The sequence below is a fragment of the Nelumbo nucifera genome, chromosome 4 (genome assembly GCF_055504915.1).
Source record: "Nelumbo nucifera cultivar China Antique chromosome 4, China Antique-T2T, whole genome shotgun sequence".
NCBI lineage: Eukaryota > Viridiplantae > Streptophyta > Magnoliopsida > Proteales > Nelumbonaceae > Nelumbo > Nelumbo nucifera.
The window spans coordinates 25,631,475-25,655,603 of NC_142652.1; the positions used below are offsets into that span (position 1 = coordinate 25,631,475).

General features: G+C 39.1%; 1 protein-coding gene across 1 annotated transcript in view; it reads right to left on the reverse strand.

Moving 5' to 3' along the window:
* Positions 1-3,515: 3,515 nt before the first annotated feature.
* The window catches only part of LOC104603008 (protein CASP), a 56,790-nt gene continuing 36,176 nt past the window's right edge, over positions 3,516-24,129 (reverse strand). The window contains exons 13-19 of the mRNA XM_010266902.3: positions 23,521-23,601; positions 22,217-22,324; positions 21,938-22,081; positions 17,543-17,644; positions 8,397-8,476; positions 4,329-4,421; positions 3,516-4,225 (exon numbers count right to left, since the gene is read on the reverse strand). Of these exons, the coding sequence (XP_010265204.1) occupies positions 4,159-4,225; positions 4,329-4,421; positions 8,397-8,476; positions 17,543-17,644; positions 21,938-22,081; positions 22,217-22,324; positions 23,521-23,601 (675 nt within the window). The 3' untranslated portion in view covers positions 3,516-4,158. The remainder of the gene's footprint in view (positions 4,226-4,328; positions 4,422-8,396; positions 8,477-17,542; positions 17,645-21,937; positions 22,082-22,216; positions 22,325-23,520; positions 23,602-24,129) is intronic.

Genomic DNA, 24,129 nt, shown 5'->3' on the forward strand with positions numbered 1-24,129 from the left:
GATAGTCTGTGGGCAAATGTCATTAGGGCTAAATATATCAATAACAAACCTTTTCTAACTGCTAATTAAACTCCCTAGTTCAAGTTCGTTGGGTTGAAAAAGTATACTTGTGGGTAGAGAGATCATTAAAGAAGGGGCCTGTTGGGTGGTGGGGATTTTCATGGGGACAGGGATGGGGAGAGGCCCCCCGTCCCCGCCCTGCCCCGTTGCTATTTCTACAAATAAAGACATTAGCTGTTCCAAAAGGATTAGTTTTTGCTCGGGACCTCCAATGTCAGAATATAGTTGTAGAAAGCATGGTTTTCAAAACCGGATCGGACCGGACGGTTGGACCAGAAAACTGGGAATCGGTCATCTGACCGGTTCTATTTTCCTCCAAAACTGTTGATTTTGTTCAGTAAACCGCTGAACCAACCGGTTAACTATTTGAACCATTCAAACGATTTTGACCTTTCTCCAATTTTTAAATTTGTTTAAATTTTTTATCAAAATGGGCCGACCATTCAGATTGAACGGCCGGACTGTTCGAACCGGTAACTGGACCCCTGACCGGTTCAGTCACCGGTTCGTTTTTAAAAACCATGGTAGAAAGTGAAAACCACTGGCTCAAAACTTCGGAAAAGATAATCCTGATGAAGTCTACAATATAGTTAAAGACTGCCTAAGGTTGGCCTCTTCTGTGAATGTTGTCTTCTCCAATATCAGAAGAATTGCGAATGGTGCTGATCATGCTACTTAGGTGTTGACTGGTCTGTTGGTGTTTCTTTCCTATTTGTTGTTTCTTGTATTGGCTTCGGCCTTGCTATCTTTAATGAATTGACTTTTCTACAAAGAAAAAAGTAAAAAATAAACAAACCCACTTCCATCTACACACTCAACTTGACCTCATGATTAATTTAAGCCCGTTGCGTTGCTTCCTGCATGCACCTACTCCTTCCTGCCTCAGCAGATCGATCCTTATCGCAATACACGTCATTAGCCTTATCCGCAGCTGCATAAAAGCTCTTTACTAGCCACTGTTAGGCCAGTGTTTTGTTCATTTACTGGTTCTTTTATGTACCACTCAACTTTCCTTTTATTGCAATCAAATCAATAGATTAGAAATCTTTTCAGTCCTTGTCATACGAGACGCGACCGTTTGGTATTTGACGTGACTCAACTCAAGGCATTGTTTATGTATCATGCAGCCAACGAGACTTTAGAGTTTAGATCTGGAACATTCGACCACATGAAAAGGCACCCAAAGCCCTTGACTTCTCTCCAAGTTGCAGCGTCTACTCAGCACTGAACAGAAAAAAAAAGGACCCTGGACGCTTTTTCATGGACTGTGACTTCATCGTAGCTGCCATTGCAAGTGCACTAACTTTTCAAGTGGCGACTGTCGATGAATTATTTGAGGGAAAATTCTCCATTACTATCCTTTACTTTAGGTGTAGTGTCAGTTTGTTCCTCCAATTTTAAAATACACGAATTTTTAAAACATGACAATCCATTATCTGTTGTTAATTAGTTATTAATCAGTCATTAAGTAGTATTTGAAAAAATTATAAATGTTTTTTAAGTATTATCTAATTTTTTTTTATCAATTATCTAAACATTGACAAAAAAATTAAGTCTCAAATTTTTACCTTTTCTATCCAAAAATTTGGGGCCATCAGAATGCCCACTCAAACATGACCCTAACATTCTTGAATAGAAAAAGCAAAGATTTGGGACTGGTTAATAAATTAAATTAAATAACACTTTAAGGGCATTTGTGTCTTTTTCAAATTCCACTTAATGGCTGGTTAACAGATAATTAACAGCAGGTAATGGATTGTCATGTTTTAAAAGTTTGAATACTGAATTGTTGCATTTTAAAATTCAGTGACCAAAGTGGCATTAGACCCAAAATACAAGGTATTAATCCAGAATTTTTCCATTATTTTATTGAGAGACACCATTTGAGATTCTCTGTTAGCTTGTTTAATTGATTTGGACGAATATCTAATTTACAACCCTACAGTTCTTCAAATATGCACTCAATGTAGTTAAAGTTCTTCAAATAGCCAACCCAACTTACAACCCTACAGTCAATACACATTAACTCAGCTCAATGCAAAAGTGACAGTTAAAAGCATAAATGTAACAAAATCTGACACAAATATTACATAAAAGAAAAGAATATTTCTTTATATTCTTTCTCCCTTAATTCTCTAAAAGCATGCTGTACAAATTCATTTGGGAAAGTGATTAACTATAAATAATATAGAAATAAAAATAAGACAGAATGATAAACTTTTTCTTTGTAGAAGTACAAAAGATAAAAAGACAAAATAATTCATATTTCGTAAAGTTCTCAATACTAATGATAATCAATAGAATTGTAGAAAAGGTAAATGAATGTATGAAAGCTATAAAAAATGGCTCCGGATTCCTCAAACGAAAAATAATCAACCCCATATATAGCCTATAGGCAAGGTTCAAAGCATGGACACGTATCGGCCAGGTATCAACCTATACCGGCCGATACGTATCATTCTGGGACCCCTCTGATATATTCCTATAGTGCGGGTATCGGAGGTCTGACCAGTTCAAGGGTAGAGGAAAACTAATCCGGCCCCCCTGAATCAGTTGCAAAATAAAAAATACCTAAAACACTATCGATTTGCTTAATACATCCATACCGATGTATGAGACGTATCAATATTTTGAACCTTGCCTATACGCTACAAGAATATGATAATTCTATAAAACATAAAAGAAAGATTCTACAGCAATCAACAAGTTTATTGTTGGCTTTTCTCACGGTGACATTTGATTGGTCCCACCATGAGTATAGGGCGACGAATACAGGGGTTGCATAAAGTTGTCGTCAATTAACATTTCTGATTTTTCGTGAAGTGAATAATACCGTAGACCGTTGTTGTACAGGAGTCCTCGGTATATACACTCATTTATGCAGCAGCTTAGTCGATAATCTACGACCTTACCATTCGTTTACTGGTGTTTAGCCACGGGAGAGGGGTAGCCAAGATCCTCACATTCATTCGGCACTATATTGGGTCCTACTATGAGCAAAGGTATTGAAGAGTATCAATTACTCGAATAACCCTCCTGTCCTGGAAGGGAGGGAAGGTGGGTATTACCTGTGTGCTGATAATGCTCTCTCCCTCCCACCTCTCTCTTTACCCGAATAACCTCTAATTGCACAAAAATGCTAAAACCTCATTTACTCGAACAAGTTTTACCCAAGAAGCGCTTTTCCGGGTAAACGTAGGTGAAAATTAACGGGCCTAAAACCCGACTTGCGTTTAAATTTTGTTATGTCATCATAAAAATTAACATGCAGAGCTTAAATATTTGCTAAGGCTCAATTTGGAAGCAGTACAAATGCAACAGTGTAAATACATACAAAATAATACAAAATATAAGATTTTGCACTCCACATATTTGTATTTGTACTCCTTCCAAACTCAGCCTCAACATTTTTTTGACCTAAAAGATCTGAACCAAAAAAAATGAACAAATAAAAAAGTCCAAACAATTACTGAATTTCTTTTATTGGTAGATCAAAGTTCAAAACGACGTCATGTTTGAACTATGTAAAATTGTAAATTGAGATCAAATAAATAGAATAAACAAAGCGCATTCAAGTATTCCAAGAAAATTACAAAGTGTTCGAAGATTCCCAAGTATAACCAGGGGGAGACTGACCAGACTGAACAACAATTCAGGGTTAACCTGAACCATTTGGGGATGGGTTGATAGCCAAGATGATTCAACTATCTGGCCACAGGCCATCCTTAGCTTTGAAATACAAGTACTGCTTAATTTGATCATTTGAAAGGGCATAAATGGGATGAACAACATGTCTGAACAAGGAGAATTGAACGGTGGATCCAAGTTCCCAAGTCGTATATGTTGAGTGTTATCCAGTCTATAAATCCAGAGAACTCGGTGCTATGGACTGGTACAATTTAAAAGCGCCTTCTTTTGAATGGACATGCAGTATGAACTCCAGTACAAATAGAACACCAATATTCTCTTTGCATTACCATCTTTTTCCAGAAAATGAAGAAAATGGCTGCATTGTTGTTATATACATTGTCTGCTTCACGAGACCTCATCCATCAACTATCACAGGTAACAGTAGGAATCGTAACTAAGCGATGAATGTCAAAACGCATGCGGGAGGTTAAGATTGGAATCTAAAGTAGTAGATCCTTCATTTACGTTGGTTGAGCTGCACGATTGGAGCAATGGTAAAGTCAGAACAGGGAAACAAAATCAACTATAGAAACTTCAGTTGAGAAAAGAAAAGAAAAATATATTGGATGGACAAATACCTGAGATCGCTCAAAGCAGACATTCTGTATAAACAAGTGAACACAAGGAGATGCAACCCAATGGAGTAGAAAAATATGAAAGTACGGGCATACCTGCAATAAGACACTGGTCTTAAGTAAAGAGGCTTCATGATTAAAGAAAAAGAAACAAGAATATAGGAGTGCTTTAGTTTATGTGGTGCTTTTATGTATCACATCTGTGATAAAATCCAATTCCTCACCCAATATTGCTGTTATGGATCCTACGCATCCTAAGACCAGGAGTCGAGCACAATAAATAAGGTGCAGAAAATTTCAAGGCACAGTCATGAGTTTGTCCATAAACAATTATTGGGACCAATTATCTACCTGATTCACTACTTAAAGCCTAATATTGATCACAAACGTCTATTTTAATAGAACCAGATGTGTCTATAATCTATTGAATATCAATATATAGTATAATCGAATAAGAGAACACAAAAGAGATGACACATGCACGAATGAAATTTAGATTTGTGACCATAGTTGCAGCTGAAATCATGATGCAGTCAAAAGCCACACTGTCAGAATTAGGGCTGTCAACAGACTCTGAAAGTCTAAAATCTGTTTTGGATGCAAATTTAACTCCAATCCAATGGAACATGGAAGTTCCATTTTGATTTTTATGTTGAAGGAAAAGGCTTGGAAGGGTATTTGAATGGGAATGTTACTAAACCAACCAAGACTGATGCTAAAGCATTCCAATAATGGAAGCTGGATAATAGAAAACTTGTTTCTTGGATTCTCAACTCTATAGAATCCCATATTGCTGTACCTATGAAGAGGATGAAGACTGCCGATGAAATGTATACCTATTTAAAGAAAGTATATCAACAATCAAATATGTCCAGACAATATCAAATTGAATCAGAATTTTTTGCATATTCTCAAGGCATTAGGAAGATTCAAGAATATTATGCTGGTTTCCTTGATGTATGGGCTGAATATGAGTTAGTTCATATCGATTTGTCAGACTCTATAGAATGTCTGAACTATCTTCAGCAACATTGAGAAGAAAAAAGTACATTAGTTCCTAATGAGGCTTAGACCTGAATATGAAATAATTAGGTAAAATATTTTGAGCAGGGGTACCCTTCTAGATTTAGATTATGTGTTGAAAGAGATACTTAAGGAAGAGATTAGACTCCTCACTATAGCTGGATTTTAAGGATAAATGATAGAGTCCGGGGCTGAAATGGTTTTTATAGCTCATGGTAGCAAGAAATCATCCTCTAAGGACTTCTCCAAGGCCCAATGCTATGGTACGAGTCTGGTTCAAGGCCAATGTTAGCATTCTTTACTCAAACTCGGGGAGAGTATATACAGATGGGGATTTTTAGGCTTCCTTGAGGAGTTATGAAATTCAGTCTCAACATAGCTGCCTAGATACTCCTCAACAGATTGGTGTAGTAGAATGCAAGAATGGACATGCTCTTAGTGTTCAAGGACACTACTTTAGGAATCCCATGCTCTACCTTCATTTTGGGTAGAGGCAGCTAGTATAGCTGTGTACTTAATCAACTATCTTCCTTCTTATGTTCTTGATAATACCTCACCCTTTTAAAAACTCTTCGTTTGTCCTAACTTATTTAATCTTCATGCTTTTGGTTTGTATATGTTTTGTGCATATTCCTTCTCGTGAAGGTTCTAAACTTACTGCTCAGTTTACTATGTGTGTGTTAATGGGGTACAATCCTGACCACAAAGGATTCCTATTGTTATGATCCTACTATTCAATGTATTCAGATTTCATGAAATGTCATGTTTCTTGAATGTATCTCTTTCTTTGCTAGAGTTGCTCATTTATCTGCATCCTCTATCTCTATTTTGTAGAATTTTGATTCAGAGGATGTTCCTCCCTCATCTTCTTTGAGTGGTCTCTTTGTCTTCACCATTAAGCGGCTACATGTTCCAAACCCTATGCCTGCTACCCCCCTTCCATCTAGACTAGAACATCATCCTCCTAATCCTTTTGTAAGTGATATTTCTCCCTTTGGTACCTTTGGTTCATATGCTAGTTCTTCCATTCCTCTTCATTGTTCTACTTGTATTTCTTGGCCTCCTGACCATATGGTTTTCCTTTAAATCATAGTTTTTTCTCTATTGTTTTATCCTCCATAGATATTCATCATTCTTACCAGCAAACAATTGGAGAGAAGCTATGGATGCCAAGATTAAGGCCCTACATGAAAATGACACTTGGGATCCTGTATGTACTCCTCCAGATGCCTCCTTGTTGGGAATCGTTGGGTTTACACCATCAAGCTGAAATTTGACGGATCTCTTGATTGATATAAGGCTAGATTAGTTGCCCAAGGATATAGTAAAGAGTATGACATTGATTATGAAGTAACCTTTGCCCCAGTTGCAAAGATCACTATAGTCTATGTTCTCCTAGCATTGTCTGTTGTCCAATCATGGACCATCTACCAATTAGATGTGAAGAATGCCTTTCTTCATGGCTAGTTGAAGGAGACAGTCTACATGAAGCCTCCTCTTGGCTATTGTAGTGATCCTTCTTTGGTGTGTCGCCTAAAGAAATCTCTATATGGTTTGAAACAAGCTCCTTGGGCTTAGTTTGAGCGCTTTCGAGATGTTGTAGTTGTTGCTAGATATAGTTAGAGCTCCTTTGATCACTCTCTCTTTATTAGGCAATGACCTTAGGGTATTTACTGTTTTCCTGTTGTATGTTGATGACAGGGGTGGAGCCAGGAATTTTTTAGGGGGGGGACCTAAGTGGATTTGGGGGGCGAAGAGATAAATATGGATGGGCCATTGGGGTGGGGGGAGGAGCAAACATTGAGGTGGGGAGTGGGGGGGAGGGGCAAACATTGAGGTGGGGAGTGGGGGGGAGGGGGAAAATATAGATGGATAAGTAGGGATTTCTAGGCCATCAAGGGGGGGGGGGGCATGGCTCCCGTAGGTCTCCCTCTAGCTCTACCCTTGGTTGATAACATGCTGTTGACTAGGAATGATGATGTAGGTATTCATGAGTTGAAGTCCTTATTTCATGATTCCTTCCGCATGAAGAACCTGTTCCCTATCACCTACTTCTTGGGCTTGGAAGTTCATTGCAGTGATCGGGGATATTTCGTTTGTTAGTAGAAATATGCTTCTAACCTTGTTAAACTTGTTGGCCTCATCAATGAGAAACATATTGATACTCCTATGGAGCTGAATGTTAAGTTATCTAAATCTGAAGGTCCATTGCTTCCTGATGCTACCTTGTATCGCCAGCTTGTGGAGTCTCTTATCTATCTCACTATGACTCGGCCTATTGTTTCAATGTTGTTCAGGTTGTTAGTCAATTTGTTTCCACTCCTTGTCAGCCTCATATAACTGCTATTCATCATATCATATGTTATCTCAAAAGAAATGACTTCTTAGGATCTGTTCTTCCCCTCCTCTCTCATTCAGTTGATATCATATGTTGATGCAGATTGGGCTAGTTGCCCTGACACCTGTAGATCGACTTCTAGATGATATGTCTTTATGGGTGATTCACTCATCTCCTAGAAGTGTAAGAAGCAATAGCCAGTTTCCAAGTCTACCATTGAAGCTGAGAATAGACTATAGAGCTATATCTTTAGTTTGCAGTGAGATTGTTTGGCTAGTGTCTCTTTTTATGGATCTTGGTACTCAACTTCCTATTCCTATTCCTCTTTATGTAAACAATATTAGTGCTATCAAGATTGGCCCCTATTCCTCTCTAATGTAAACAATATGAGTGCTATCAAGATTGAGGGGGGGGGGTATGGAGATTTGAGACTTGATGTATCTTATTAGTATGATCCCTATTGTATATTACACTATACAATACATTCTTTGTATTTATTCGTTTCTCTCTTTCATCCCTGAATGGGAATTCTTGTATTGTACATCTCTTCTCATTACATACAAAGGTAAATTTCTAGGTCAATATCCAAGTGGAATTGTTTTACCAACAAATATTCTTCACAAGAACAATTTCTAATTTGAATAGTAAATAGCAAGATAGAGAACCATTGTTTAGAATATTGTCATGGAAGGAACACAGTAAAAGCATACTTGTTGCCAAGAAGGAAACGACCACTGTTAAGTGTGATTTTATCCCTCAATCCCAATTCCTTGTATCTTTGATCTTTTTCCTGGTTCAAATTAGGAAATTTGGTAAGTCAACTTGTTTCATCCAAGAAGAAGAATCCATAATTTTTTTTTTTATCAATAAAGAAGAATCCATAATTGGAATAAAAAAGACAAACTAAAAGGAAGTCTGACCAGAAAACCTGTTAATGCAAACAATATTGCAAGAAAACATAATCATAAAAATTAATGTTCAATTTCTAGCATCTAAACAAAATCCAAGTTGCATAAAGAAATTTATCAGTGTTGTAATCACTTAGCTGTTCATTTTCCATTAATAAATAAGATGCTTTAGTTTCAGTCACTACTCAAGTGAATATCAATTGGGAGAAAAGTAATGTTTCTAAGGTTGGCAATAGTTGAAAGGAGAGAGATTAGTCTTAACTATACAAGAAGTTGAAAAGTTGCTTCAAGATATGGATTCTGCATTGTGATTTCGTGCTCATGCTAGGGCATTCCCCAAAAGCACCATTCTACATCTTTACTTGAGTAGGGTGAGAAATGGGTAAGGGTATGCTGGAGCATTCCCTGGAAACAATGCTCTACAATGACACCTAGTTGATGAGAAAAAGGCAAGGGTTCTTGCATCTTTTTGGACAAAAGAGAGAGAATAATTCTATGGTTACTTAGAATATAGGAACATTAATAGACAAGACTAGGAATTAATGGATACAATGATATGGTGCAAGGGTTACAGTGCAAATGCAGTGGATTTCACCATAGAGTAACCACTTAAAGTTGAACTTTTATGGATGTAGCATTGGAAATAAGGGATAATTAGGCATAGGAGGTACATACAAAAATGGAGGTAATCATGGCAATATACTTGGGACCAATCAAACATGGAAACACCCTTAGAGCTGAACTGATGGCAATACTATTGCATTTAGGAAAATTCTTGGGGCATAAGAATGTGGTAGTGGAAAGGGATTCAAAAATAGTTGTGGGATGGATAAAAGACAACAACAAGGCCTATGACAATACATACATGTTTTGAGAAAGATACAATAGCTAGCATCAGAATTGGAGTCTAGCTTTATTTGGTTACCAAGGTCGGCCAACAGTTTGGCTAATGCATTAGCCAAGCAAGGGGTTGGGCGGGGAGGGTTGGCCTAATAGTGATGTTATTTTGGGCACAGATGTAATATAAATAGTGATGTTGGGTGGGGAGGCTTGGCCTAATACTTTTATTGGGACACTTGGCACGTAAATGATCTATCTTTTTTAAAGTTATTGATCAGAAAAGAAAATAATGTAGTATGCTTACAAAAAAACTAAATGGAGGGGAGGGGGAAGCTAAAGGAATTTATGGCTATATGCAATGGTGCATAGAAGTAAATGATAGAAATGGAGTGCAAAAATAGTAGACAAGGATCTAAAAAATAAAATTATAGTGTTAACAGAATTGGGAATAGAATAGTTTTAATTAGACTTGTTTTAGGTGAGAAAGTCATCAATCTAGTTGGTGATTATGCACCTCAAGTGGGTTTAGAAGAAAACAATAAAAAACAACTTTGAGAAAACATGGATGGACTAATTCAAAATATTCTAAATGAAGAAAATTATAATGAGAGGAAGTGTAAATGATCATGTTAGGAAAAGAAGTGTAAGGTATAATGAGGTGCATTCAGAATTGAATTTGGGGAAAGGAATAAAACAATAGATACAACTTTAGAAATTGCAACTTGTGATCTAGCAATCATAGAAAGAAAATGGAATTTAGATGAAGAGGCTAATGATATATGGCTTGAAAGGACCAACTGTGCAAAAAGTTAGAAAAGGAGGTTTTAGGTGAATCTGAAGAGAAATGTGAAGGTATTTGAAACTTGGTAGTAGAATGAAAAGGTTCAAAATATAATTAAAACAAAACGGGCATGTTATAAATATTAGCAACACTAAAAATAAAGAAAACTTGAAAAAAATATGAGTACACAAAAAAGGAAGCTAAAATGAAATTGATGAAGCTAAATTTAAGGCATGTGATGATCTTTATCATAAACTAAGCTTCGAAGAGGGAGAAGATGGAAATGTCTAAAATTTGAATTCTTGATGTTAGAATGTTAGAGTGATGTTCGGCTGATAAGAGTTCTTATTAGCCCATTCTTATGTTTAACTTATCTTGTAACTAGGCTTGTGTTAATGGGCCTAATCCTGTTTAATGATTTAAGTCATCTGGATGTCCCATCACTAATCAGGGGCATCCCAGTAATTTCTTGTACCTTGTACTATATTCATCTATAAATAAAGAACTGGTTGACTGGCTAGTACAGTTCGACATTTTCAGCATCTCTCTTCTTCTCCTCTTCTCTGCTACCTCGACTACAGTGGTTCAGCTTTCAAGGTATCAGAGCATTGAGCACTTTCCTGGTTACTGCCGACGCCATCTCATCTTTCTTGCTGTAGTTCACCTTTTTTTTATCTGGGTTGCTGCTGTGAAACCCTAGGGTTGCAGGAGAACAACACAAGGTTCGACCTAGGGTTTCCCTTGGTTGTAGGGCGCAAGGGAGGTAAGACCCTGAAGCTGGAGTCCTACTAGTTTCTAGTAGTTAGCAGCTATTCGGCTGCTAAGAAGAGGTCTGTATAGGACAGACCTAGTTGAGGACTGATTTCAGCAGTCCTAGTGTTGTCTGTAAGGAGGGGAACTCCCTTTACAGTAGCAGTACTCGAAGTGCAAAGTGGAGTCTACATAGCACAGGTCGGTTACCAGCCCAGAACACTTTTTGCTGCTGTAACAGAGCTGCTTCAGAACTGTGACAGTCTCGACAAGTCTGAAACTGTGTTGCGAGCTGTCAGGACCTGCTGAGGTTACTTCAGCTAATCAGAACCTGCATCAGAACTGGTTCAGAAAAACCTTTACAAGACTGTGGCGACTTCAGTTACTGATCATTTCCAGGTCGGTTACCAGCCCTACTCCAGCTCTGTGAACTGGTTCAGTTACAGAATTTTTTTTCTTGCTGCTGTACCCGAACTGGTTTAGTCCAAGTGAAGCCTATCCGGTGTGCTACCAGCACTGTGAACTCTGAGGTGAAGCCTATCTGTGTGCTATCAGCACTGTGAACTCTGTGACTACTTCGGCCAGCCCTAACCAGAACCACCAACAGTACTGTAAACAACTCCTTGACCGAAGTTAGGATGTCATCACTATCCAGTGAAGTTTCTTCTAAAGATAACAGACCTCTTATAAGGTCTTCAAACCTGGAGAACACTAATCTGCATAGCTTGCAGATTACAAGTGTGCTATTGGATGAGTATAACTTTAGAGAGTGGTCTGTCTCAGCAAAACTGTTTATTACCTCTCGTGACCTCACTGGCTATTTGGATGGAGACAAGAAACAACCAGAAATTGGCAGTCCTGAATACACCGTGTGGCGTAAGGAAAATGCCACAGTCATGTCTTGGTTGCGGGCCTCTATGACTCCTAGGGTGGCCAGAACTGTTCATCACTTCCCCACAACTGCTAAAATTTGGGAGAAAGTATCTAAGACATATGGCCAGAAAAAGAACAATGCTAGAATTTACAGGCTGAACCAAGACATTGCAGCCCTAAGGCAAGGAGACATGTCCGTGGCAACCTACTTTGCAACACTGGAAGGCCTCTGGGAAGAGCTTGACCACCATTTGATTTTGGATTGGGAAAATGCTAATGATAAGGGGAGGCATGATAAGCAGATTGAGGAGGGTAGAGCCTTCAAGTTTCTGGCGGGTCTTGACCCTGTATATGAAGGTATAAGGTCACAGATTCTAGGGAGAGATGAATTACCTGAGCTTCACCATGTCTACTACCTGGTGAGGAATGAAGAAGTAAGGAGAAAGGAGATGCAAGTTGACTCCTAGACACAGTCAACAGAACAACCTGGAGAGCATTCAGCCTTAGTCTCCACTAAGGGGAATAGATTTTCAGACAAGAAGTCCCTCAAGTGTACACATTGTGGTGGTGAGAAACACACAAAGGAGAAATGTTGGGTCCTGTACCCTCATCTGAAGCCAGCTGCTCTGAGAAAGGACAAAAGGCAACAGAAGGGCCACACAGCAAGTGGGAATCTTGCCACCAACAACAGTAGTGACAACTCACAGAGTATTCAGACAGTGTCATCTTCCACCGCAAGGCAGGCTGCCGACTCCTCTGGACCAAGTACTTTGGGCTTCACAGCTAGTGAGGTAGAGATTCTCAGTCGGGCATTAGTCCGTCTGAAGAACAATTCTTTAGCTTCCACCTCTCTTGCCAAATCAGGTACAGCCTCTGCATTTAGTGCATCTAGTTCCATTAGTTCTACCTCTTGGGTGATTGATTCCGGAGCCACTGACCATATGACACATATGTCCTCCTTATTCTCCACATATCATTTGTTGTCTGGCCAGGATAAGATGAGAGTAGCTGATGGGTCCCTCTCCACCATCTCTAGAAAGGGGGTGGTTGACCTAAGCAAGGATCTCTCTCTTAAATCAGTCCTACATGTTCCTAGTCTTACCTCAAATCTGTTGTCTGTTTCAAAGCTTACAAAAAACTTGAACTGCAGTATAACTTTCTTTCCTTCTCATTGTGTCTTCCAGGACAGATTGACGAGGAGAACGATTGGGAGTGGTCATGAGTATGGGGGCCTCTACTACTTTGATGAAGATGTCAGCTCAGCCATGCAAGCTTCTACTACTAGTCCGGAGAGTGTGGAGTCAATAGCTAGGCTGCACTTGTGGCATGCTAGGCTAGGTCATTTGTCCATTTCTTCCTTAGCAATGTTGTTTCCCGAATTATGTAAGGGCATTTCGAGTCAAAGTTTAATTTGTGATGTGTGTCAAATGTCAAAACAATGTAGATCAATGTATCCAAGTTTTAGTAATGAAATTCAAGCCCCTTTTGACTTGGTTCATTCTGATGTTTGGGGTCCTTCACCCATTGTTTCCATTGATGGCTTCCGTTACTTCATCAGTTTTATTGACCATTATTCTCGGTGCACTTGGATTTATCTATTGAAAGGACGTGAAGAAGTTCCCCGGATAACTATGATGTTTTGCAAGATGGTTGAAACACAATTTGATAAAAAGATCAAGCAATTCCGTTCAGACAATGCAGCTGAATACTTTGAAAGATCCCTGAACTCATTCATGGAAGATGCAGGCATGTTACATCAATCATCGTGTGCTTACACCCCTCAGCAAAATGGGGTCGCTAAGCGCAAGAACAGACATCTATTGGAGATAGCTCGAGCCCTTCTTTTCCAGCACAATGTGCCCAAGCAATATTGGTCTCAAGCTGTTCTCACTGCATCATACCTGATAAATCGGATGCCATCTAAGGTACTGGGTATGAAGACCCCTTTCTCTGTTTTGTGTCCCACTCTTCCAGAATTTCCTCTTCCCCCGCGGGTTTTTGGTTGTACATGCTTCATACATGTGAAAGATCCAAAGAAGACCAAGCTGGATCCTAAGGCTACAAAGGGAATATTTTTGGGGTACTCTCCTACGCAGAAGGGGTATAAGTGTTATGATCCTGTCTCCAAGAAAAAATGTCACCAGGGATGTAGTCTTTTTTGAGTTTCAACCCTATTTCGAGTCTTCTCAGAATCCTCTTCAGGGGGAGAGTAGTGGGTTGGAAGAGGATTCTCATTCTCCCTTCCTTTTTGTTCCCATTTCAGCACCTTCCACTACTACTAGCTATAACATTCCGGATCAACCTAGTGAGACTTCCACTGTGCCAGTTGCTTCTCCAGATTCGGCTGATACTTCTGAAGGTTCCAATAAACAAGAGAAAGAGATACTTACATACAATAGAAGGAAGAAGGCCCCTCAACCTCATGATTGCAACCAGTTGAACTCAGATCAATCTGTCTCTGCAATCCAAGGTAATTCTGATTCACTCAATTCAGATTTGGATCTTCCTATTGCTCTCCGTAAGCCTGTTCGTTCTTGTACCACTTGGCATCCCATAGCCGATTATGTTTTTTACTCACACTTATCCCCTGCCTATCATTCCTTTGTGTCTGCTCTTTCCTCTGTATGTGTCCCTTCTAGGTATTCAGAGGCGGCATCTGATCCAAGGTGGAAAGAAGCCATGAATGAGGAGATGAAAGCCCTAATGAAAGCAAGGACATGGGAATTGGTGGACCTGCCAGAAGGGAAAGGCACTGTTGGGTGCAAGTGGGTATTCACAGTAAAGCACAGGGAAGATGGGTCAGTTGAGAGGTACAAGGCCAGACTCGTGGCAAAGGGGTTTACACAAAAGGAAGGAATTGACTACAAGGAAACCTTTGCCCCAGTAGCAAAGCTCAACACAATCAGGGTTCTACTGTCACTAGTAGCAAAATTCTCTTGGGAACTTCATCAGCTGGATGTGAAGAATGCCTTCCTAAATGGTGATCTTCATGAAGAGGTATTCATGGAACCCCCACCTGGATATGATGTTGGAAAGAAGGTATGTAAACTAAGGAAAGCATTATATGGTTTGAAGCAATCTCCCCGGGCATGGTTTGAGAGACTTTGTTTGGCCATGAAGAAAGTAGGGTACACTCAGAGCAGTGCAGATCATACATTGTTTACAAGGAGACAGGATGACAAACTTACAGCACTCATTGTGTATGTGGATGATATGGTGATTACTGGAAATGATGTGAGAGAGATGAAGAGGCTGAAGGAGTTCTTAGCTTCAGAGTTTGAGATCAAAGACCTAGGAAATCTGAGATACTTTCTTGGAATTGAAGTTGCTAGATCAAGAGAAGGAATCTACATATGTCAAAGAAAGTATGTGCTAGATCTCCTAGAGGAAACAGGCATGATGGGGTGTAGGCCAGCAGACACTCCAATAGAACCAAGCCATGGATTACAAGAATCAATGGGTGAGGAATACTGTGATAAGGAAAGGTACCAAAAGTTGGTAGGAAAACTGATATACTTATCCCTTACTCGGCCAGACATTGCCTATGCAGTGCATGTTGTCAGTCAATTCATGCACTCACCAAAGACCCCTCATATGAGAGCAGTGGAAAGAATCCTCAGATACTTGAAGACTTGCCCAGGGAAAGGAATTTTATTCAGAAAAAACAGCAGACTTGAAATTGAAGCCTACACTGATGCTGATTGGGCTGGGTCTGTTGGAGACAGAAAATCAACCTCAGGTTACTGTACATTCTTGGGAGGAAACCTAGTCACATGGCGTAGTAAGAAGCAGAATGTTGTGGCTAGATCAAGTGCAGAAGCAGAATACCGGGCTATGGCACACGGGGTTGCTGAACTCTTATGGCTCAGGACTCTCCTTAATGAGCTTGGTATCAAGACAGAGGGTCCTCTCAAGCTGTATTGTGATAATAAAGCTGCTATCAACATTGCCAACAATCCTGTGCAGCATGACAGGACAAAACATATTGAAATTGATCGACACTTTGTCAGAGAGAGAATTATTTCAGGAGAACTCTGTGTGCCTTATACTCCATCAGAGATGCAGATTGCAGATGTATTAACTAAAGGGCTGGCATCAACGAAGTTCAGGGACATACTTGGCAAGCTAAACATGATTGATATCTATGCTTAGCCTGAGGGGGAGTGTTAGAATGTTAGAGTGATGTTCGGCTGATAAGAGTTCTTATTAGCCCATTCTTATGTTTAACTTATCTTGTAACTGGGCTTGTGTTAATGGGCCTAATCCTGTTTAATGATTTAAGTCATCTGGGTGTCCCATCACTAATCAGGGGCATCCCAGTAATTTCTTGTACCTTGTACTATATTCATCTATAAATAAAGAACTGGTCGACTGGCTAGTACAGTTCGACATTTTCAGCATCTCTTCTTCTTCTCCTCTTCTCTGCTACTTCGACTACAGTGGTTCAGCTTTCACTTGAATCATCTAAAACAAGTGTGCAGATGACCAAAAACACAAAATGAACTATGGCCTCTTCATGGGGTGCTTTGGTTAGGTATGACAGTGTTGAGATCAATGATATATAAGAGGGTATGGAGAAAACTAACAGGATTGAAGTGGATTTTGTCCATAAGATCAGAACAGGACGGAAAAATGGAGGAGGGCATTTGAAGTCTTATGTGATAGAAGAATACCACTTAAGTGAAAAGAGAAAATTTATAAAAGGGGTATAAGGCCAGCAATGTTGTATGGAGTTAATTGTTAGGAAGTCAAGAACTAACATGTCCGAAAAATGAGTGCAGCAGAAATGTAAATGTTGAGATGGATGAGTGGGAAAGCTAGAAAGGTCAGGGTTAGAGAAGAACATATTCAAAAGAACTTAAGAGTAGCTCCAATAGGTGATAAAATGAGGGAAATTAGACTAAGATGGTTTGGTCATGTGCAGAGAAAACCAACTACAGCACTAGCGAGAAGAAGCAATGATTTAAGGGCATGTGTTGAAGCGTCTAGAAAAGCTAGGGACAGACCAAAAAGGACATGTGTTGAAGTAGTTAGAAATGATTTAAGGGCTCATAATTTAACAATGGACATGCCATTTAACAAAGCAGAATGGCATAGCAGGATACATGTAGCCAACCAACCTCATTTAGCTGGGACAAGACTTACTTTGGTTGAGTTGAGTCATGCTAAATGACCTAGGTGTCTTCCATATAGCAACAAGATGTGGACCCGAAAGAGACACATGTTCTAACATAAAGGAAATTTTAGATGAAAATTCCTTGCCATGTGTTCAAATAATCCCTTTCCTGTGGGTGTTTCTGGAATTGAAAATTTTAAAATTTGGACATTCAATCTATTGAAAAAAGAACTAGTAGGTCCATTAAGAGGTGGGACATAGGCTGACATGGTCCAAGGGAGTGAAATGCAAAATGAGATGGAGCCCTTTAATAGGTCACAAACACTAAAAAGAGAAATAAAGAAGCAGATGAGGAATCAAATTAAAAGGAGGAAAATGAAATATCCACAAAATTGGGAAATAGTAGCAAAACCAATAAAAAAAGACTTCAAATGTCTTAGACAATAGCAACAGCATAAGGCATTTCTGCTCTATGAATCATAAGATTTCAATGAAAGCAAAAACAAATATTGACAAGCCCTGTACGAAGGTCATTATGTTCGATCTGGAAAAAATAAATACACAAAAAGGGGAGTAAAGAACAGATACCTTTTTAGAGAATGCAGCAAAAGGATTTATGTCATCCTCATAAATCTTTTTGTACTTCGATTCAACATCTGAAGTGAAGCCGCTTTCAACATCTTCTAAGTGCTGAAATAATCACGTAACAGGTAAAAGAAGTTAAGAAGAAACTGTGGAGACTCTATAACTTGATGTATCTTATTAGTATAGTCCCTGTTGTATAATACTTATACATCTTTTTCTTCTTTTCTCTTTCAGCCCTATATGGGCATTCTTGTAATTGTACATATATTTTAATATATAAGAGACTCTTTGTGGTGGGGGTCTTTCATTCTTGACACCTCTAAGATTATCCTTCTTCTTTTCTCTATTCAGCCAAGAGTGTTGACATGGTATCAAAGCGGGTTGCTCTCTGATCTATTTTCTCTCTCTTGAACCTCACTAGAAGCAGTAATCCTGTCGTATTAGGGCTGTTTTGATCAACCCTTTTCTGTTCAGTCTTCTTTGTGCAACCAGCAGGAGAGATTCATTAGATCTCTCTTGGGAGATGTTGGTTCGAGGCCAAACTTCAGATCTGGTGTTGCCTAGACCTGATCTATTCTCCCTACAAACAGCATCTGATTTGGTGAAGTTTTCGAAGGAGTTCTGATCTTCTTGGGGTGGCAACACTGTAAAGTTTCCTTTTTTTGGACTGCAACAGCTTTGGACTTCAGATCTGGTGTTGCCTAGACCTGATCTATTCTACCTACAAACATCATCTGATTTGGTGAAGTTTTCGAAGGAGTTCTGATCTTCTTCTTGGGGCGGCAACACTGTACAGTTTCCTTTTTTTGTACTGCAACATTTTTTGGACTTCAGGCCTTCTACATCAGCCTGCGATTTGAGTTTTTCTCTCCATATTGAAGGGTTCTCTCAAGCTCTCCTTAACCCTACACTCAGTTTCTGGTTTGGAGATTTCTAAGGACTGTTTCAATCAGCACAAGATACCTCCTTGTTCTTGAAAAAGATGCCTAATGTGTTGGTAAATCACACTTTTCTCTCAGTCGGCTGATGCGATCAACCTATAACCCTAGATCTGGTGTTGTCCTAGGGTTTTCTTGCTTCCCATTTATTTGATTCAGACTTCAGATTGATATTTGAGAGGTTTTAGACTCGACAGTCTTAAAAACTTGCCTTTTTTTTGGACTGTCATCTTGAGTTCTTGACTGCTGAATTTGGTTGTCTCTGATATCCTTGTGCTTGGACTGCTGTTTACATGTTGGAATGGCCTCCGATAGAGACATTATTATTCCTATAAAACTGGAAGGACCAACCTATGGAATTGACACTACTGCTGTAACACATGGGAGTAAGAAATCTACTACTGGTGGTGATTCTTTTGTTAAAGGTGATTCTCTAGCATCTATGGTTGAGGAAAACATTCGACAATTGGTAACATCGATATTTCTTCTGCTATTTCTGCTATTGGCTTACCTTGTGAGTTTTCTGGTCATTGTGCTTCTCCTTCTCATATTTGGATCATTGACTCTGGAGCCACCGACCACATGATAGGAGCTTACCCTAACCAACCAAGTAACCTTACTGAAACCCATCACAAACATTATGTTATTGCCAATGGTGAAAAGTTAAACATCATTGGTAGTAATAATCTATCTCTTAAGCTTCCACTCACTACATCTTTCCCTCTTACCAAGACCCTTCTTGTTCCTAATTTCACTACAAATTTGATTTCTGTTGGCCAATTAATTGATGAAGGTAACATTCTCATCTTCTCTTAGGATGGATGTTTGATTCAGGACCAGAACACTGGGAAGGTGAAAGGAAAGGGGCGCAGGTTGGGCCGTCTATTTGCATTGGAGTTCAAGAAGCCTCAAACAACAGAAACATCAGCTTGTTTCAATTCATCCACTTCTAGTTCCTTTCTGAGTCATAGAAATAATGTTTGGGACTTATGCATAAACGTTTGAGTCATTGACATGCTGAAAAATTAAAATTTTTGTTTGGTTCAGGCCTTATTAAGAATAGAGTTCCTTCCTTATCTATGCTTGGTAATATGTCTCCCTTTCAGAAGTTGTTTGGTCGTTCTCCAAATTTATCTATGCTTCATGTTTTTAGATGTGTGTGTTTTGTTCATCTTCCCTCTCGTGAATGCTCTAAATTGTCTACACAGTCAGTCATGTGTGCCTTTGTGGGTTACCGTCTTGATCACAAAGGATTTCTTTGTTATGACCCCTCTATTCGTCGCATTCGTATATCACATAATGTTGTTTTCCTTGAGCACATTTCCTTTTTTGCTGGAATTGCTAGACTGTCTACACCGTCTATTTCTATTTTGCCAAACTTTGATTCACAGGATGCTCCACTTCCTTCTGTTGAGAAGGACCTTCTCGTCTTCTATCGCAAGCGGTTATGTGCTCCAGCCCCTGCGCTTGTGACTCTCCTTCCTCCCGGTTCAGATCATCATCCTACCACTGCTCTTGTAAGTGATACCTCTACTTCAAACACTCTTCATACTGTTGTTCCTCTTCGTCGTTCTACTCGTATATCTAGACCTCCTGAATGCTATGGTTTTCCTTTAAACCATAACTCTTTGTCTATTGTCCTATCCTCCACAGATGTTCCTCGCTCCTACCAGGAAGCTAATAGCAACTCTCATTGGAAGGAAGCCATGGATGCAGAGATTCATGCTTTACATGAGAATGACACTTGGGACCTTGTGCCTACTCCTCCAAATGCATCCATTGTTGGGAGTCGTTGGGTTTACAACATCAAGCTGAAGTCTGATGGATCTCTTGATCGATACAAGGCATGTTTAGTTGCCCAGGGATATAATTAGGAGTATGGTATCGGCTATAAAGAAACCTTTGCTCCCATTGCTAAGATCACCACAGTCTGTGTTCTTTTAGCAGTGTTTGTTACTCAGTCTTGGACCATATGCCAGCTTGGTGTGAAGAATGCCTTTCTTCATGGTCAGTTGAAGGAGACGGTCTACATGAAGCTTCCTCCTGGATACTGCAGTGATCCTTCTTTAGTATGTCGTCTCAAAAAATCTCTATATGATCTAAAACAACCTCCCCGGGCATGGTTTGAACGCTTTCGCGATGTTGTAGTTGCTGCTGGATATAGCCAGAGTTCTTCTGATCACTCTCTCTTTGTTAGGTGATGGCCTCAAGGTATTACCATTCTCCTATTATATGTTGATGACATGTTGTTGACCGAGAATGATGCTGAGGGCATTCATGAATTGAAACTATTACTTCATAATTCCTTTCACATGAAGGACTTGGGCCCTCTCACCTATTTCCTAGGACTGGAAGTACATCGTAGTGATCGAGGCTATTTTGTTTGTCAGTAGAAGTATGCCACTGACCTTGTTAAACTTGCTAGTCTTAATGATGAAAAGCATGTTGATACACCTACGGAGCTAAATCTTAAGCTATCTAAATCTAAAGGTCCATTACTTCCTGATGTTGCCTTGTATCGCCAGCTTGTGGAGTCCCTCATTTATCTCACTATGACTCGGCCTGATATTTCTCATGGTGTTCAGGTTGTTAGTCAATTTGTTTTTGCTCCTCTTCAACCTCATATGACTGTTGTTCATCGCATTATTCGATATGCTAGAAGCACAACTTATCAGGGACTGTTCTTCTCCTCCTCCTCTCCTATTCAGTTGAGAGCATATGTTGATGCAGATTGGGCTGGTTGTCCCGACACTCGTAGGTCCACTTCTGGGTGGTGTATTTTTATGGATGATTCACTCATCTCTTGGAAGTGTAAGAAACAACAAACCGTCTCCAAGTCTTCCACTGAAACAGAGTATAGACCCATGTCTTCGGTTTGCAGTGAGATTGTTTGGTTACTATCTCTCTTTATGGATCTTGGCATTTAGTTTCCTACTCCTATTCCTCTCTATACAGACAATACAAGTGCTATCAAGATTGCATCTAACCCTATCTTCCATGAGAGGACCAAGCACATCGAGGTGGATTGCCACTTTATCCGAGATCTTTTCACTACCAGGTCTATATCGCTTCCTCATGTAGCTTCAGACATGCAGATTGCTGATATCTTCACCAAAGCCATGACTAGAGTTCAACATCTCTTTCTTATAGACAAACTGATGCTTATGTCTAGGCATCAGTTTGAGGCGGAGTGTGGAGACTCTATAACTTGATGTATCTTATTAGTATAGTCCCTGTTGTATATTACTTATACATCTTATTCTTCTTTTCTCTTTCAGCCCTATATGGGCATTCTTGTAATTGTACATATATTTTAATATATAAGAGACTCTTTGAGGTTGGGGTCTTTCATTCTTGGCACCTCTAAGATTATCCTTGTTCTTTTCTCTATTCAGCCAAGAGTGTTGACATAAACCATATTTGAAAAAGGAAAACAGTAACAAGAATTTCTAAACCATACCTTTTTTGATCCTCTAGAAACTAGTTTCTCATGATTGTAATCCTGGACGTAGCGGATTTTCCCATAAAGTTTCACATTATCAGCTTTTGTTTTTTCCAGCTCTACCATGAGCACCCCTATCTTCTCCTTCAACTGCCTCACTTCCTACATTTGGAAAATTCATGGAAATGTGCTTATTAGATGATAGTTTCATGAGAAAAAAATATCATGCAGATATTAAAGGATGGAAAAAAACATAGGTTCATTAGGTGTTTATTTGCATTATGTAAAACATTACACCTCTTCTGTCTCTCGCAAACGTGCCCGAAACCGATCTCGCTGGTTGCAAATAACCCTAAGCATTGAGCTTTGATCTTGTTCTGGGGAAACATGTTTATGATCTGCATGCTGATCCAGGATAACGGGTTACATATGAATCATTATGCACTTAGAGGAGGTATAGTAAATACAAAATCATGTATTACAAATACAGAAAACAATAACATTGGAGATTTTTCCACAATATAACTGCACCTATAAACTGCTATAACAAGTCTTCCAAATAGTAAGCCATAAACAGACATTATGTCACTTAAGAGATATATTGTTCCGTATATATAACAAGCTCTTATTGTGATGCAATGCTTAGAAAGGAAATACGACACAGATTTCAGATCTAAGTGAATCTTGGTATTTTTGGAATCTCTGGATCTCTGGCTGCATTTTAGGATTTCTAACTTAGTTCTACATATTAATATTTTTCTTTTTAATTCAGATTATTAATAATACATTGTAACAGGGTGATTACATAGAGATCAAGAGGTTCTTGGAAGCATAGACATATGCTAAGAGAGGTTAAAGACCTGATGAAGGAATTAAGAACAAGTGTAAAGTGGGTATCTCAATCTGCTAACACCTTAACAGAGGAACTAGCAAAGCAGGGGAAACAAGAAAGCAGAGGTAATTGATAATCTTGGTGGTTGTCTGAGGCTACTGAATTCAACCCACTATAGTTCTAAGGTCAGTTTCCAATGATTGAAGTTATTAGGGGCTACTATGTAATTTAACTCTAGTATAGAAAATTGTTCTATTATATAAAAAAAGAAATTTTATCTCTTATAACCATAGCACAGTGGTTTCTTTATTGGTCGGTCATGGAGGGAGAAGAGGCGGCACCACCACCACCATAGGTGTATTGGCCACAGAAGGCTTCATTTTTGGACATGGCAGCAGCACCACCATCACAGTAGGCTGTGCTTTTTCTTTTTTTCTCGGTTCTCTCCCTTCTCCTGGCACATACACTTCAGTATTGAAGTGTATCTGACAGTATACTTCATCTACACTTCAGCCCATTAAGTGTAAGCCTCAAAGATCTTTAGCACATAAGTAGTGTGCCATGGTGTATTTTGAGGACACCACACCTTGCCTCAAGGTGCTCCTTGAACTGAATGCCTCATACACATCTGGAAATACTTCTGATTACAATAATGATTGCATGGAAATGTTGGAAAACATAATTTACAAGAAAACTAGCAACGTTTCACAACAGGTTTTGCATGGATTTTCTTGTCAACTCAAGGGCATGATAAAAGAAAGAATAATACCTCAGATAGTTCAGGTGATCCCACTTCTTGAAGATCCCAATCATCAAAAATACTGCCTTTTCGATCTGTAGAGCTATAGCCCTGTAACAAAAGCAAGATGATGAAAAACAAACAAAACAAGTAGTAAACAATGGACATAATTTCTAAAACATGACTAGAATATCACTAATATGAGAAAGAATGCTAAAAGCAAGAAAGTTACCAAAATAGTTAATAATGATAAATTCTAGACAAGCCATAATCTTAAGCAAACCATGCTACTACATCAATTAAAGTTTCTACCTACTATGCAGAATTTTCCAAATAGGAAGATTATGCTCCCTCAGCACCAGATTTTGGAGCTGGAGCTGGAAGGTGAATGGGGACTTCAAGTTGTGATATTATAATGGTTATCGAAAAAAAGTGATATTCAAAGATGTTAAATGTCTTGAGCAGTTGAGCACTCATGAAGCATCTCGTATACCACAACACATTGAAAATTATTGTCGAATACTTTAACTTAAAATGTCCAATAAAATATTAAAATATCCAATGCACTTTGATGAAAATTGTTATTTTCTTTTTAAATCTACATCACGGGAGGGTATCCTCATTTACCAAGGGACCCAC